This window comes from Telopea speciosissima, chromosome 1 (assembly GCF_018873765.1).
Source record: "Telopea speciosissima isolate NSW1024214 ecotype Mountain lineage chromosome 1, Tspe_v1, whole genome shotgun sequence".
NCBI classification, from domain to species: Eukaryota; Viridiplantae; Streptophyta; class Magnoliopsida; order Proteales; family Proteaceae; genus Telopea; species Telopea speciosissima.
In genome coordinates, this window is record NC_057916.1 from 78,988,588 (window position 1) to 79,007,105 (window position 18,518).

Sequence of the window (18,518 nt, forward strand, 5' to 3'; positions counted from 1 at the left end):
CGGTGAGACTGTATTCTAAAGCAGAATGCTTTCCAGTGGGTAAATTGTCGCTTCGCCGCATGGATCAGTTGATTTGCAAAAGCCTGAAATCTGAATATAAACTTTCTGTCAAGATACAAAGTATTCCAGAAAACGTACCATCTCTCAAAAACACAATATCCACACAGAATCTATGATTCCAAAGGTTTCTCACAATAAAAATTCTCTTACAACCATTTGCTTGAAAATGCTGGAAGGGGCAAAAGGAAAAATATTCTTACCCAGTTAAAAAAAACAGAGAAAAAATATGTTCTAATTATTACAACAAAGCAAAGATGTCACCATGGCATAACAGGATACCATTCAGTGTTGATCTCTCATCACTGAATGCATCAGGTCAGGACAGCATTACCTATTTTGCCTTCTTCACGAGGTCCATAGTTCTGTACTCGGCATCATCTCTGATGAAGCTCCACCAAAGGTAGCTAAGGGGGATGGTGGAGGCATGCCATAGGGAATGGGCATCCAGGTGTCCCCAATAGGGAGGGAAATCATATATCTCCAATAACATGGCAAGCCCTCCTCCCACGACGACTACCCACAGCTTCCACCGCGAAGGATGGCGTGTGATTCCTGCCCAGATCGCCCACAGTAGAAGCTGGGCTACACCCATTACAATGCAGACCTTCATGTTCAGTCCTGCGAGATTCCCAGAAATTATCACGTCTACTTAACAGTATAAGAATAAAACATAATTAATATATTTTCCCAAGATAAACAGTCCATTTACTGAGAAGTTCAGTAGACTCGGGATCTGGATTTAAGCAATCATCCATTGATTGCAGTGGGCAGAAAATTTCAATCATTTTAGATAAAGAAGAATATTGGTACAATGCACACTACAAGTTGCAAACATGTGACAGGGACAAAGTAGCTGACAGATATCTGTCTCACTAGACAGGAATATGATCCATACATAATGGTATTTCCAGCTCTGAAAAACTTGCAGCTTCCTAATAGATGGTATGAGAACCACATGCATCATCCCAAAGATGCGAAGAGACCTTGTAAGTGTTGCACCAATTTTAGATTTCAAGACTCGAACTAAATTCCTTTAATAGCACATCTTCCAATATCTCAGAGCTTCAGCAGTAGCAGAAAATACTCACCGTAGTCAAATTTATAAAAGTTGAGATATAGTATGTGGGTTGTCACAAATGCAATTAGTGGAGCAGCAATCATCACTCTGGAAGACTCGTCCCTCACACTAAAAGTTCGTAGGATAGCCAGGATAAGTGTGTACCCTAGTAATGCCACCACGGAAGAGTAATCTAACTTTTCAGTTAGATCCACGTCTCTGTGCATGATAAAATATTCATCAAGGATGGAAAAAAAATAAAAGAAATAAAGAAAAACTCATAAACCAATGTCAATTCCTTGGCATCTCCTACCCATAGGAATGTATTAGAGTAGCAATTTTGATGGCTAAAACATGCAAATGCATATGGATAGCCCTTCAATGCAGTTGATTGAAGATGTTGAAGTGTGGAGGATAGAATCAATCAATCCACATTGAAATCAAAATCTTTGCTTTACTAAATATTGTTTTATAGAGAGCCAATGAGGTATCCAATTGTTTGGCTCGGAACAGCATACAAGGAAAAAATCCCACATCCTACTACTTTGGCTTCTCCTTCCAAATAAAAAAAGGGCTTATTCAGTGCACGAGGCTCCTGCCACTGCCAGGTCTGGGGAGGGTCAACTCATAATGTACACAGCCTTACCCCGCTTAGTGGAGAGGCTGTTTCTGACTCGAACCCATGACCACTAGATTGCAATGGAGCAACCTTACCGTTGTGCCGAGACCTGCCCTCTTTTGGCTTATCCTTCCAAATAGCGTACACAATTTGGGTTGGGGGAGAATGAGTAAAAAACGAACCTTACCGACTGTGAAAAACAGCACTCCAGAACCAGGAGTTCATTGACAGGAGTCCATAAATATGCCACAAGCCAGTATATTCATAGTATGTTTTCTTACTGTGTCTCAGAGGCAACTTGTAATACAACAGGATAAAAAAGGACACCCAACCATGAAACTGCACTGCAAGGTTCAAAGCAGAAAATGCCACAGAAGCAGGCTCCTAAAAACACCAAACAGATGGGCAATCAAGAAATCATTCCAGCCCCCTAGGTAGTAGTCAGATAATAACCTAGAAGCATGACAAACCTGTAACCCAAAGATACGGTTGAAGGGCCATTTCCCATGATATTTAACCGGTCTCTGGCCAGCCATCTCCCTTTCTTTCTCTCTATTAACCATGCAGTAATACCGACAGTCACTCTGGCAATCCCACTGCTTCCACTGCCTGTATAGCGGTTCCTGCATGTACCAGGAGCCATCAACAGGGACACCACTGGATGAAAATCTGCAGTGCTGAAAGCATTTGTCTGCCACACAACCAGTCTTCTCACACTGCACTACACAAGCCCTGGCATGCAAAGATACATTACCACATCAACACTATCATCATAAGCCCGAGAAACAATCCGATCATCACATGCAAATCCAGCTTATGGAGCCAGACAAAAGAACATAGAAATGTTTAATGAACAATACACAAATGCACATCAGTAATGAAATTGAGTAAACCTTTTTTCAAAATAAAGGCTTTCATGGCCAAAATATCAGCTCATAAACAAATAAATATTTACCAAGACAGGTAAATAAACAAATATACTTGCGTATTTAAATGAAGGGTTTTCTTCCACATCACTACGGAGAGTAAATTATATTGTTTCACTATTCTTATATTCTTCACTAAATTTTTTTGTTGAATTAGAGTAGAGGGTCAAAATTGGAAATTCACTTTCTTATTAAATCGTGTAGAGAAACAGTATCCAAAGGTTAAAACAGGATAAAAAGAAGAAAACCCTTCATGCCCTCCTCCCTCGCCGGTTCCGGGGCTGCTCCCCTGCCCTCTAAAATGTACGACCAATCGAAATCATCACCCCCAAAATGCTGTCCGGCTGTCTTACATCTCTCTTCTTTCTTCAAACGCTCTATATTTCGCCGAGGCATTCGTTTTTATTATTAAAAAAAAACAATGTATGAAACTCAAACTCATCGTGTAATCACACCCAAAAAACTCATATTAAAAAACCACAACAGAACAAGCCCATCTCGATTTAGGATCTAGAATACATAACTACTCACATCTGAAGGTGGGGGATTACAGAAAACTTGACGCTTTGCTTGAGCAAGCTGGTAATTTGGAGCAGCAGCCATGGAGATAGGTTTTCTGCTTCAGAAAATGGCGAGATGAAAAGCCAAGGCAGAGTGGGGCAGAGACGGGAGACCGGTGCGCGACGGGGCTCACGACAACCTTAAAGTTAGAGACAGAGAGGGCAGAGGGCGGAGGAGGAGCCGGAGCTGGGGCAATTTCAGATCAACTTCTGTTACGGTTTGATTCCAGCAGAGATACTGACCGTATATTCCTGCAGCGGGAGGTCGATGCTACTGGGTCGGGGAAGGTGCGACTGGGAGAAGGAGGAGAGGAATCTGCCGGAGAGGGAGGGGGTGAAGAGGGAATTTGGATCAGCTCCCCATCCAGCCATCTTATTGTTCAATACAAGCTGAAATTAATCGCACCGAACCTGTACCTAATTCACTCCCTTGGTTCGCCGGAAGGTACTCACTCCCCTTGCCTTCCCCTCACATTCACCTTCACCCTCCCTCTCCCGCTCACACTTCCCACACTCACTTCAACCTCCCTCTCCCTCTACCGCCGATCACAGGAGAATCGTACGCATCTCCGCCTCCCCACCGGTCTACGAAGTTCTCCACTAATCATTTCTTTTTGTCTATTTTACCCCTACGACTCCATTTTTCCATAAGATTCTATACAGGGTGAAGTTACAAATTGTGCCCCTCTATTCTAAATCAGACAAAACGCTTCTGAGGATAAATAAAAAGATAGTGAAACCAATTGAATTACTCTCCATCGTGACATATAGGAGGACCATTAAATGAATTAATCACAAACAAACAGATCCAACAAAGAGTACATCCCAGAGTATACGAAGCTACATGGTGGGTGGGTGGGTGGGTGGGTGGGTGGGTGGGTGGAAGAAGATCGCACAATCACTTGGCCACACAACCACTCAATAACAATTCACTATTCCATTGTTCAAATCTATTCTCACGTTAGTTACAATGCAAGTATTTAAGGGCGAAAACAAAAAAACCAAAGACTCAACGACTCCCTGTTAGACTCTAAAATTGAAACTGAAGTAACCTGCTATCTATCTCCTACGTTTCCTACCCATATTAAAAGTTCTTCTTACATAATTATCCCAATAAAAATAAATAAAAATCCTAAAAGTACCTACTAGACTACCATTTTTGGACCTGGTTCCCAAACGGGTTTGAGTCGGTCCAAAGTAATGCACCTACATAAATTCCCCCGGTGTTGAGAAAAGTAAGAAAACTCATCCATGAGTTTTGTAGAACGGAAGAATTAAAAGCTCACAAGCGGGGGCCATCTGTTCCATGTCTGCAACTTGAAGAAAATCCAAAATATGAAGCTTTGGGGGATGCATTCATGTCTGGGAAATCATGGGGAAGAACGAACTCATGATATGGAATAGCTTTGACTACACTGGATACCGACATTACCTGATCCACAATCTTCTCATCTTATTTTGCCACTATTTGCTGTTCTGGTTGAGGGCTTGAGGCTGCATCACTGGTGCTGTCTTTCTTGGCTTTGAGCACACTTCATCAACTAACCCATGAAGAATGAATTTCTGACGCATGTGAAAAGAATGTAGGGAGCACAAGTTTCTGTCACAATCAACGATGCCTTTTCATTCTTCCAACCATGCATAACACAATTTAATGCGCTGAGAACCAAACACTTCACAGTATGCACTGTCAAAATACTGAGAAATGGAGAATTCAACGCATATATAATCCTTAGACTTAATAATGATTTGGTTGGTCTTCGACAACATATCCACAACAGATCATGATACAAAATTGTAGCTTTGCCCTTCATCAATAAATAACATAGCAAGCTTTCCATTGGGCACTTGAACTCTGAACTAGAACACAAAAGAATCCATGGCCAGGGTTGTATTCGAAATCGGTATGGGTCCACACAAATAAGAGGGTACTCAAATCGTGAAGCTAATGGGTTGATAATAACAATGGCAGAATTGTAAATAATGTGAAAGGCGCAATTGGGTGGCAGTTCCGTAATTTAGAATTTAATTAGAAAAACACAAGAGGGTTCTAAAGTATAATGGGAGGGGCAAACTTGGAGGTGAAAAAAAAATGTCAAATTATAATGAGGATAGAGGTTGGGGGCAATTCTGGAAAACAAAAAAGTGTAAGAGTAATAAGTACAAGTAGAAAACGGAAGTGCACGCTAGCAGCGAAGGAAACTACATGTCGCTAACGTGCCCCAGCAAGAAAAGGCCTACTCTAATCATAAGGGTGGTCTATGATCAGCAGCAAGAAAAGCTGATCGTAGACCACCCTATATAAACGGGCTACCGCGGCACTAAGACTGGTAATCTTTCCCCCCGATGCTTGGGTGTACCGTTGCTGTTCCCATTCTCATGCTTCTGCGGTCGTTGGACCAATGGTTCAATAGTCCACTCCCTCTTGAATGCCCGGAGAGATTAAAAAAAAAAGATAATGGAGACTTATCGCAAGAGAGATTGGACTATTGGAGAGGTAAATGAGTCTCCTTCAAACTCTGGAGTTTCAGCGGAGAAACCAGCAGGAGGTTGACTCTGACAAGGGAAACTCCAGCTCACGACGATTGGAACACCGAGAAGGAGGGAGTCAAACCATGGTTACAGCTTCTGAAACCAGGTATGCTTTCTTCTTCTGGTTCGATACCTCTCGCACTATCTGCTCTTCTTCTTCTTCTTCTTTTGGTTCAATACCTCTAGCTCTCTGGGAATTGCGTAAGGGGTCGAAGGGGGTGTGTAAGTATGTTTGGGGTTTCAGCGGTAGTAGTAGGTTGGGAAAGGTTTTTGACTCTTTTTTCTTTTTGGATGGTGTGTTCGCTTGTCACAGCAGGAAAATCAAAAGGAGGTGTGGTATTGTTGGGGGAAAGGAAAGGGATAGTACAGAGGCAGGAGAATTGGTCACTGTTGATCTAATATTACAATAATCAGAGCAATATTCGTCAATAACCCAAGGTTGTCCTCTTCTCCTGATTGAGAATATTTCAAGAATTTCGTGTGTGTGTGTATAAAGGGTGTACCCAGTGCACGAGGCTCCTGCCACTGCAGGGCCTGGGAGGGTCATAATGTACAGAGCCTTACCCCTGCTTCGCAGAGAGGCTGTTTCCAGACTCGAACCCATGCCACTTGATCACAATGGAGCAAACTTACTGTTGCACCAAGGACCGCCCTCATATATATACATATATATATATATATGTGTGTATGTGTGTGTGTGTGTGTGTTTGTGGTTAATGGGTTCCCTTGGTTAATCTAATATGTAAAACAAGGGATTTTTTTATCTGATGAAGACTACTTTGCTGTGATGCTGATATGATTCATGGTTCCTACAAAATCATTGCAGGCGGTACTATGTTTTTCAAGGTTCTAGATTTGAAAAAGGGTTCTAAAAGATTTGATCATCCCACCAGTAGATTGAAGCAATATTTTGGGATTGTGTTCTTCTATTCCCAAGTCACATATCATTAAAATTTTGGTCAAATCTGTTGTACTGATTGGAAGTTCTGGGCTTCCATATTTTGTTCGATCTTGAGTTTCTATATTTCTATTTTAGCCCATATGACGCAGGTGGAAGGTTTAGATCTGTAATAGAGAGATCAGATCTAGTTCATAGGAAGGTTTCAAGATCAGATTCTGATCTTGGATGAAGAGAGAAGAAGAGACGGGGGGATGAGAGGAAGTATCGTGAGAGAGGATGACCTCAGGGCAGCTTGTGGATTTCATAGCTCGTATCCCTTAAGAGAACTACTCCCAGGGAGTGGGGGGCCTCTGTTACGGGTAAAATATCTCCACCACTCATAACAAGACACGTGGATACACAAAATGGGAAACATGATCCACCGGATCTCCGGCCCGACTTTCCCAAAATGTAAACCTTCGAAGAACTAAATACCAAGGCAGGGAAACGCACTCCAAATAGGAAATCAAGAAGTCCCACGCTTCTAGCTCCTAACTAAGGGAAGGAATCCTAGTGGATCTACAAGATATAGAAGCTTCCCTCAAACAGACTCTCCAAGAATAACCCCTACTCCTAAAAGGAAGCTACTAATTTGGAAAGAGTGCGTATCGGAGAAGGGCTCTCTCCCCCTACTCAAGCTACTGGTCAGCCAATATAAATAGAACCTCCCTCACAGGGCAAGGGATGATACAATTACCACACTACACTCTTGTGATATTGCTCTGTTATTCCCTTCAGTTGCGAGGAAGCTCATTTAACCATCGGAGAGTCTTTGCCGGACACAGCTCCGGCCCTCTCACGGTGTCTTCTTCTTTGTTTTCCACAGGAACCTCACATAGCACAGCTCATATCTGCGGAAAGTCAGTTTTCTGTTGCAACAGAAGCTAAATATCTTTCCTAGCACCCATAAAATGTGGTCTATTTTACCTGAAAGAGACCTAAACTAACAGGAAAAGGTGACTAACATCTCACACAACCAGGTCTTTTCAAATTTAGAAGAAAAATTGGACCAAAATTAGAAGAAAATTATATTACTGACCCAGCCATTTAGATATGACCACATTTGACCCATCCTATCACATTGATGTACTCCATGCATAGAAACTTTCTCTTTAACCTGACAGATATTCTCCTCCATCAAATCCACTTGTTCGAGAGATAAAAAAGAAAAGTTGTTTCCATGTCTGGGGTCCCACAGACTTTGCATGCAGATAAAACTGGTATGTTCCATGAGCAAGTACATAGTATCCAACTCCCTTCTAATAGTACCATAACCATTGAACTTATACGGAGCTTTTTTGGTTTCTCCACCATCAGCCTTGAAGGTATTGAGCTCCAGCATATCATTATCAGACTGCATGTTTAACAGTAGGATCTCGCTCTTACACCAATTTGATGCAGCACAATCCACAAACGTAATGGCCAAACTAGAAGTAGGTTCGTAAGCAAAATAACATAAATTATTGAAAGGAAATATGAGTACTGAACTGAATTAATGAAAAAAATTTATCTGGAAAGTAGAAACCGGAGTGGAAAAGGAAAAACAATCAGCAGAAAAGAACAGCGGAGGTTGAAGAAAAAAAATCGATCAGAGAGTAGAAACTGGAGAAGAAAAAAGACTACCATCAGCTGATAAGAACAGTGGAGGCTGACGAAAAGAGAGAAAATAGAACATTATTCACCATGAACAGCATAGTAGGTATGGCCATCAAACATTAGGATAGAAGACAAACATTACCATTCTGTATATCTAAAACAAAAGTCCAAGTCATAAACTGAAATAAATCTGACCCGACCCCACCCCCAATATTTATATTTGATTTAAACCAATAGACACCTACTGTGAACCTATTAAGAAACCTATCTTAAATAAGTAAAATTTGTATGGACGCTAAGCAGCTTCCCTAATACCGAAAGACTCTTGTTGCAACTCATATGACCAGACCTCTTTAAAAGTAAAGAAACTAACAAGTTTACCCCAATCATTAATCATAATCATACTATTGTATTCCCATGCATAAAAGGTGATCTCTTTACGTTGACAAAAACAAAAACCAAAGACTCAACGACTCCCTGTTAGAATCTAAAACTGAAACTGAAATAACTTGCTATCTCCTACATATCCTACCCAAATTAAAAGTTCTCCTTACATAATTATCCCAATAAAATAAATAAAAATCCTAAATATCTACTAGACTAAAACCCATATTTGGACCCGGTTCTCGGTTTGGGTTCCCAAACGGGTTTGGGTCGGTCCAAAGTAGTGCACCTGCATCACTACTATATGATTTACTTTAGGCAACAGTGTCATGATTTTTAAGTTTTTAACTGTTAACTTTTGAGAGGCTTTTTGTTTAAATTGAACAAAAAATAGATACATTCACTAGAATGAGTGATGAAAATGGAAAAGTACCCTTCAATAAATCTTTTTTTTACAAAATGAAGCTTAGAAGTGCCACCCAAAGATTCCGTGGGCCGGCAGAAGCCAACGGACATGGTGTCCTGATGCAGATCGATTGATAGAGGATGGGAGAGCGATCACAGGGAGTGGTTTGTGATTTTTTTTTAAAAAACCTGGTTCAATAATGAACCAGACCGAACCAAAAACAGACTCAGATCTGGACCAAACCAGCCCAACCCGCAGGATCTTATTTTCATCCTCTTCTTTCTGCTGGCAGAATACTGCATCACCCAGTCCTGCATTATGTCCATCTCAAAAGGTCCATGAGACGCTGATCATCTGTCAAATTTAGCAATCCAACTCAATCTTATCTCCTTGTATTACTATCTGTCCAGTACTTTTTCAACCTTTTTCCGTCAGATCCCCTTTCAACCCTCTGTCAAAATTCTGAATTCCATCTTTTCTTCTTCAAAAATTTATTCTACATCTTGGCAACACCATGTGAATTGATAGTGGCATGCACTACCTGTCCACAACATTGTTCTAAATCAAGTTTCGACCGAGATAACTCGATTTCGCAAGAAACTGAGACGAAACTATACCACTATACTACATTGTACCTGGTTTTGACCAGGTTTCGCCCATTTCAACCCAAATTACGGCGTTTTAGACTGTTTCGACCAATTTCGGTCCAAACTGGTTGAACCAGTTGCTAAAAGTACCTCATCTCAATTGAAATATCCCATATTTTGAACATTTCGACCAAGAGCTCTGAAGTATCACAGGTTTCAACTCCAACAACCTTATTTTGGCTAAAAACTGCCTTTTTTGCTCAAAATTGTTTATTCTTCACTTGGAGTTTGGATTTATCATCTCCAAACAACACATCTACACCTTGGATTAGAAGATTCAAGCTTGAAGGTAAACCCCAAATCCTTTTCTTTTTGTACATATACTAGTAAACATAGTAGATTTGTTTCAAGTTTTTATGTGCAATAGAATGACCTGATCCACCGACCACGGAGTCGGATTATTTATTTGTTTTGAATTATTTTTTTAGTTTTCTGTTTTAGAAAATGCATTTTCCTTCTACAAATTTTGGAAAAGTAGGGGTTATATATGATGGATGGAGTTCAATTTCATATATGTTAGACAATATTGGCTGATCTACGGCTTGACATCAAGGATGACACAGATAAGGAAGCCAACAGTAAAGATGAAGATGAGGCAAACTTTGTAAGGAAACTCACTAGAGGTAGAAGCAAGTACAAGGGCAAGCTCCTACTCAAATGCTTCAACTGTAGAGCAGTGGGATACTTTGCATCCAAGTGTCCCCACAAGAAAAAGAACCCCAGTGATGATGATGAAGAACCAAAGGAGAAAAGAAGAAATTGCCAAACTTGAGAGACAAGCTAGAGAAAAGAAGTCTTGTCACAAAGGACTGACACTTCAGATGTTGACTCAGTAGATGAGTCTGACAGTGGTTACAGTGAAGCTTTTTCGTGGCCTATCAAGAACAAGACAAGAAAAAGGAGGACAGTGACAAAGATTTTGGATGAGGATATATATATATCATAGTTGTCATGGCGTCCTGGCGCTGGAGAAGCCTGCATGGCGACCTACGCCATGGCATCCTTCTTTGATTTCTTCTTCCTATCTCTCTTTCCCTCTTCGATTTCTGCCTTCCCTATTCGATTTCTTCTTTATTTCTTCTTTATTTCTTCTTTCCTATCTCTCTTTCCCTCTTCGATTTCTTCTTCCTGTCTCTCTGTCTCTGTTTTGCAACTAAGAAGTCGCCAGATCTGATTCCAGGAATTAAATACTCCTTGCTTAGTTGATTTCTGTGATGAGTTCTTGCTGGAATTGATAGAACATGATGTGGCGATGCTTTGCTTGAAGGTTTAGACTGGACCGAGAAGAGTTGAAGGAGTTATCTCCTTCGTACTTTGCCTTTTCTGTCCCAAGCTGAAGTCATAAGGTTGAAGATAACCATAAATCCGATCGAGGGTTATTACAAACCCTTCTTTTTTCCTTTTTCCTAAAGTACCCTTCTCTTCTTTTATTCCCCTTTGTCCATACTTTACACATCCCTCCAAGTTTACCCTTAGTCATTAAATCAAAACCCTTTTATGCCCTTTCTTAGATTCTGCTTAATTACAAGATTGCCATCCTTAAAACTTGAGAAACAATAGAGAAAAAATAAAACATGGCTTGAATATACATCTATTAAACCATTAAAAATAGAGAAAATAAAAAATAAAACATGGTCGACATGCTCGCCATGGCAGGCGACATGTAGATATATCGAAATGACACCCCTCCACCGACTTGGATCGCCGTGACAACTATGATATATATATATATATATATATATATATATATATATGTACACTGAATTATTGATAATGGCATATTCCACACAACCTTTATTATTAGAACACATATAAGTAAAACAACTTAAATAAGCAATAGAAATGAAAAGACATCAAAATATAAACCATTTCATAAATCATACATCTAACATTCTTTGTTACATAGAGTTAAATATATTTTGAGTCAACATTCATGATTCAACAATATAAACCAACAACTACCAAGTCACCCCTATCCCTCCAAATGTGGTTGTTGAGCAATAAATCCTCTTGTTCCAAGCTTGTTTGGGTAAGTTTTGGAGCAAATAGGAGATTTGGGGAGGGGGGGGGTCTTCAGAAACTGGCGAAAACAATCGAGTCCACCAAGGTCAGGTCGAAATTTCGATCGAGAATAGTCAAGTCGTGGTATTTATAGAAGGCAGTTTGTAACATTGCAACCGATACAAAATTCCAGTGAGATACCAAAAATTAGAACGAAACATTGTTGTTTTCCTGTTTCGTGTGTGGTTCGACTCAGTTGTAGAAAAAAACAAGTACCGAGATCTTGCGAGACCTCGAACTATGAGGCATAGTACATTGCAGCTTCTACCAGTTGCACTCAAGTCCTGTGGATGAAAAAGATGATTAAGGACTTGAACGTAGAACAAAGTAAGCTAGTGACAATCTACTGTGACAATACAAGTGCAATCAACATTTCCAAGAACCCAATGATGCACTCTACGACCAAGTACATAGCTATCAGGTACCATTTATTAAGAGAAAAGGTCAATGCATGGGAGATCACGTTGGAGTTCATAAATCATAACCACAACAGAGAAGATTGCAGCCATTTTTACTAAACCATTACCCAGGGGGACCTTTGAGAGACTCAGGGAGAAGCTGGGTGTGGTTACCATTCCCAAGCACTGATGAGTGTATGGACATAGGGGGAGCTTACATATTCCCTCATAGGATTGGGAAGATGCAGTGGGCACTCCAATAGGGAAACTTCTCTGTAGGGGAAGTTTATGTTAGCCTTTGGTATTGTGCCAAAGGGGGAGAGAGGTCACTGTTGAGAATGTGTTGCCAAAAATACCAAAGGGGGAGATTGTTAGACATACGGCATTGTGGCAGTGTACAGTGTACAGTGTTCAGAGTGTATGTGTCGTCATTGTGGGCAGCAATACAGTGATTGAGGTCTTTCAGCAGTGATTTAGGTGCAGGCCTGTTTGGAGTGATTTGACAGCTCAGGGGCATTTTGGTTTAGTTGCAAAAGTGCTGGAATGGGCCTGGGAGTGGTTGGAGTATGCAGTTCATTGTTGGTAAGGTGATCTGACAAATACACTAAGTGTGGGCCCCACACATGGTTGGTGCAAAGAGATGAAGTGGCAAGTGGCAATCTATCTATGCCACATGGTAGCCAGCCACATGGCAGGTGATAGCACATGTGGCACCAAGGTGGACAGGTGGGCACCGTGGCTGCAGCCACAGCAGCACACCCATGCACACATGGTTGCTCCATGACTACCTATATGCACACCAAGGCAGCCTAGAGACCTCACAGCAGGCACATGGCAAGGCCCATGAAAGCACATGTGGGTGCCTTGCATGCAGGCCATTGGGGCCACAGCAACGTGGGTCAAGGCCAGGGGCATGGCCCTCATGGCGTGGCACAAGCAAGTGGCAGCCCCCCCCCACGTGCTGGGCGGCATGCCTGCGGAGGCCCCCGCATGCGGGTGTGCCATATCAGGCAATGCCACAATACTAGCAGGTCTTATGGCCACAAGGTCTAAGTTCGAAAAAAATTCTAAGTCCTTGGATTCAATTAAATGTCAAGGAGAAGAGCCAAGATACATAGCTCTTGGGAAGTTGGGGTTCTGAGAATGTGTTTTGTAATTTTTTATTCAGTTCTAGAATGTTTCGAAGCGTTGAATCGAAATAATTCCAATTGAAAGGGGCAGAGCGGATCGGACATTAATGATGCTTGCGCTAGATCTGTGGTTGGTCAGGAGTATGGGGTGCTATGGAACAGCGCTTCACTGAGAAAAAGCGGCAGAGTGAGATTCTGTTTCGGTGTCGCTGGGTGGTGCGCATAGATGCAGTCGTGTGCAGCCATTTACGAAGACATAAAGGGTGTGATTCACAAAAATTCAGTGTGTTGCGGGTATAGGTTGCGGTCATAGTTATCAAGGCGGGAAGGCGGCCATGGCGTTTTAGATGGTCAAAATTCAAGGCGACACCGCCATGGCGGCAAGGCGCCTGCCATGGCGCCCAAGGCGTCCAAGGCGACCAAGGAGCCTGGACGCCATGGCGACGCCTTGATAACTATGGTTGCGGTCGACTAAGATACCTTCGAAACGCCTAGATTTCGTCTGCAAGTGAGTGACAGATCTGAGGTCATCCGATGGCCAATATTTGGCCCGCGTTTTGGGTTAAGATCAGACTGCCCAAATTCTAACCGCCCGGACTCGTTACGCTGCGAACTGTAACTCCAACTGCCCATTTTGCCCCTAGTTCTTATTTTGGCCATAACTTGAATATTTTAGCTCAAAATTGAGTGGTTCAAGTTGGTGTGTGCTCACAAGGATGAGAAGAACACTGTTAGATAGTTGTTTTTGTCTGAAGAGAAGCCCAAATTCCCAAAATTTGAAGAGAAGCTTGCATTGCATGTTGGGGACATTGGGATCATTCCAAATTGATTGGTGAGCATTGTTTTGGCTAGTCTAGAGCCATTGGAGGTGAAATTGAGGATAGAAGTGCGATGTTCTTCAAGTGATTAATCCACTTTGGTCATCTCTAATCCCTTTGTTGAATTTGACCATGTATAAGTGATTTGAGTTGTAATACCTAGTTATGGACTGTAATTGAGTGGGAGGTTATATGTTAATCTTTATCATTGTAAGGGACCTTGGAGTGGGTGCTCACAAGGTGTTTGATAATTTGTCTAGTTGTAGCTAGACACTCATAGTAGTGGCTGTGGCTAGTGAGGGTTGGAGCACTTGTCTTTGTATGATCAAGGACAGAAGGGGAGGATTCCTAGCTGTTGTTGCAGTTGATATTCAATAGTCTATTGAGCATGTATGAAACCCTAAGGGGGTATTGCTCCATGGATGTAGGCAACTCGCCGAACCAAGTAAAAGTTGTGTGTTGTGGTTGTGTGTCTTGTATTCGAGTGTATTTGGTTTTGCAGGATGGGCATGCATCTCCTGGTAGGTCTGGCCATTTTTGGTTGAAGGCGAAAGTGCATGCGAACTGTAACTGGTAAAATTGAACAGCTCCAGCCAATGGTGAACACAGAATATTGCAATTCAGTGCACTCTGACAATGTTGGCTCAGGGAATCTAGTTTGGTGATAAAAATTTGAATACACTGATTCACCCCCTGCCTCTCAGTGTGTTGAACACAGTTCAACAAATATAGGGAACCGTCTCCCATAAGTGGTGTAAACTACCATCAGCAGATTGCACAATTTTTTTTTATTTTTTTTTTTTTGGGGGGAGGGGGGGGGGAGGGGGTGTGGGAGTGGAAGTTTCTTCTAATCAAGCCGCTAGCCTTTGAAGGAAGCTTGTCTCCTTACCTCTATGCAAAACTCAGGAACCTCCTGTCTACAAATATCATTTAATGAATGACTTACAAACTATTTTTTTCATCTCTCAATCAGTAACTGAACCAAAAACAACAATATTTCTGAGCAATGGCATAAACAGAAATGGAATCTAACCTATTATCAAGAAAATTAAGAGAAACAATAAGGATTTTTGCAGGACAGATCAACCTGTTTTCCCCAAATATAGTCAGCTAGTAAGAACACATAATTACATAAAGGCAACGACTATTGTCAATTAACAACCCCCCCCCAAGGCAAATTGACATCTGCTTGGATCACTTTGTAAGGCTCTACTGTAGCACACTCATCCATAACGTGAAAATAAAGATATCTGCTTCAATTCCGCTCTATGAATCTCCTCTTTTTCCGGTGAAAAGGCTATATTGCTGAATCTCATTCCATCCATATGTACAACTCTTCAGTTTGCATATTCAGTCAATTAATCAGCATACTCCACATGACAGCATCAGAATGCTGGATATGGATATCTACTTGAGATTTGACTACGACTCCATGCCTTGGCACCACTCTTCCCATCCATACAGAAAAAATCATTCTGTTTGCACCTGTGGTAAGAATAGAAACAATAATCCGCATGCCAGCAGCAGGGGTTTGAAATTTTACACCATTACTAGAATCAGTTATTCACTTATTCTTGAGATCCCCCTGAAGATTCCTTGATACGAGCCCCTAGCTCAAAGGTCTTCAAGACATGCAATCGAAGTGGAATTTGAGGCCAACAGAGTCAGAGATTGATGTTATGGTGGAACTTACTGTGCAAGTGTAAATTAAACCATCTTTTCAGATAGCTTATATAGATAAATATAGCCAAATATATCATATGGGTATTAAGCCAAAGAGTCAATTTGTGACTCTAAACAAATATATCACTTTGTAGCATCTATTCGGATAATCATACAAAGTTTTAAATAATTGTTACTTGTTTACACCTCCAATATTCAGAATCAGATCAGGTTCTCAACATCGTAATATAACTTGGTTCTGCTAGTAACTGAAAATCATAACACAAAACATACACAGAAAATGAACCATAGAAGATCCAGTCAGATTCACTCTTATCTGTACACAAAACTTGATCCTAAGTCTCAGAAAGCCCCATAGAAGTCACTGTATGTAGAATGTTCAAGCAATCGAGTTATGCCAAAAATACAACTTAAAAACACAATCATATGATACAGAAACATCATTAAAGATTCCTCATTCAGGAAGAAGTTAAGCAGACATGAAATGTATATTCAGTGATGTTATGTGATTTTTCAACCACATAAAGTGGACACACCAACACAAGCAAAGCCACTGTATCACTATTCCTATACGTTCAGCTAGCAACAAATCATAACAAGCGGAATGAACTTCAATGCCATGAAAAAAGGCCAAAGAATCAGTAAAACTGGTCGCTTCAGTTTCTTCTATTTCGCTTCACTTCATAATATAACCACCCACCTCTATTTTCCCTGGTTGTCTGATGCCCTAATGGTGCCAGCCAGTTGATCATCATTTAAAAGTCGGTTGACTTACCCCTCCATGTCATGTTGTATTCAGATCTTGAGAATGTTCTGAACATCAATGAATTTCAGCTTCAACTAGCTTATTTAAAGGTATCCAAACTAAACTTCATGGTTCTCATCGCAATCCGGCCGTTCAATGAATGGCGAAAACTATGACTTCCTTTGCTTAATGTAACCCATATTCTAACTCAAAAGTCAAAAACACACAAAAATTAAGAGCAATGACCAGGTTTTTACAGGTTTTATTCCCCTCTCACGCAACAAGTGTAGAGTTTGTTCGTTGATTTAGCTTGAAGTCCAGTATTCATAACAAATCTGAAACCCAAACCAGGTTCCGAGCAAGTACAGCACAAGAGTGACAAAACCAAACTAACTGAATCCAAAACTCACAAAACTAAATTATAAGCCATCAAGTGGGGAAAAAAATAAATACACGCACACACACTCACACACAAAGTCTACCTGTAAACTGGATCTGAGTCACCAGCGCTAGCGTTGAGAACTCCAATGAAACAATAAAACGCCGCGAAAAACACAATCCTGAAACGATCTGCCATCATAATCAAAAAGATATCTCGAAAACTAGAGAATCCAGAACACCAGAAGCGCATCAACAGCAGTAGAATGTGGCAAAAGATGAAGAGTGATTATTTTCTACGACATCAAGACCTAGTCAGCTGTAGTAAAAACTTCTCCGATTCCACTGTAATAGTAGAAGGGGGGGGGGGGGGAAAGGGTTTCATTTTAGGAATTGAATAAAGAACGAAGAAGAACTTGAAAAGAGCAAGAGACTCGAAGCCCTAAGAACGCAGATTAAGAAGAGGAACAATGGGGAGTTTTGTTCGCTTGGCATCAAATCAAAAGTTTCGTTCGAGGTTTGGGTTTCGAGCCCATGAGAAAAGCTGTGCTGTGCAGTTCAGCATCAGAGGTGTTTAGAGCTTCCTAGTACCCTGGACCAAAGGATAAGCCAACAATTGCACTTGCCAGTACGCGTGTCCTTTGGATTTTTGGCTCCACAAGAAAGCATCTCAGAGTGTTTGATTGACCTAATGTGGTTATTGGCCGGACCGGATTCCGATTCAATAAAGATTCGGACCAACCAGTGTCGATAAGAATTTAATTCAAATCTCAAACTCAATTGAAGGCACCATCTAGGGGTGTCAAACGGTCGGTTTGGCTTGGTTTCGATCAGGCAATGAGAGAGACCAAAACCAAACCGTTAGGGGACTTTCATTTTTGGTCAATTTCGATTTACCAGTTTCGTTTTAGTACCAGTTTAGATCAGCTTTTTTTCGGACTTGAACCATAATGAAACCTTATATTCTTAAACCTATAGTGACGAAAGATTTGGTAAAAGCACTTTAAATCATCTTCTCTAAGTCAAACAAGAAAATAACCAATTAGGAATAAGGAAATTAATTTGATATGTTCATGTTATAATCGGAACATAGATGAATAAATTGTAAAGGGAAGATAACCAATATCGAAATCGTAAATTGTAAGCAAAAGATCGATAAATAATATTGAGATTAATAGATAAATAGTGTTATAAATTAAATCATTGTTTATCATTGCAAGGGGAAGATAATTAATATTGAAATCAATAGGTAACTAATCACTGAGAAGATAGCAAATAATGATATCTCAAAACGAACCTTATTATCATATCATTCATTTAACTACCCAACTAATTTTGTATACTAAACAAGGAAATCAATGGAAGCATTGTTGCAAATCAATTTCTCTATTCATAATCTCATACTCATAGATTTGTAACAATTCCCCTTACAATCATAAATATTTTGCATTAATATTGAAATCAATGGATAATCAATTCATCTATTCATAAACTCATACTCAACGATTTTTCCATTGGTTTCATTCGATTTGGATACCGGTCAATTTGTTGCGGTTCAATTTTCAACTGGTCACGTCA

The 18,518-nt window shown here is 40.7% G+C and overlaps 1 protein-coding gene across 1 annotated transcript; it reads right to left on the bottom strand.

Annotated features, from left to right (window-relative positions):
• Nucleotides 1–236: 236 nt before the first annotated feature.
• LOC122648962 (post-GPI attachment to proteins factor 3-like) lies at nucleotides 237–17,289 on the bottom strand. The gene is made up of 6 exons (XM_043842293.1): nucleotides 17,273–17,289; nucleotides 17,045–17,232; nucleotides 2,207–2,468; nucleotides 1,924–2,120; nucleotides 1,149–1,336; nucleotides 237–678 (listed from the first exon to the last, which is right to left on the bottom strand). The coding sequence occupies exons 2-6, from the start codon at nucleotides 17,191–17,193 to the stop codon at nucleotides 392–394; spliced, it is 1,083 nt and encodes a 360-aa protein (XP_043698228.1). The 5' UTR covers nucleotides 17,194–17,232; nucleotides 17,273–17,289; the 3' UTR covers nucleotides 237–391.
• Nucleotides 17,290–18,518: the final 1,229 nt, after the last annotated feature.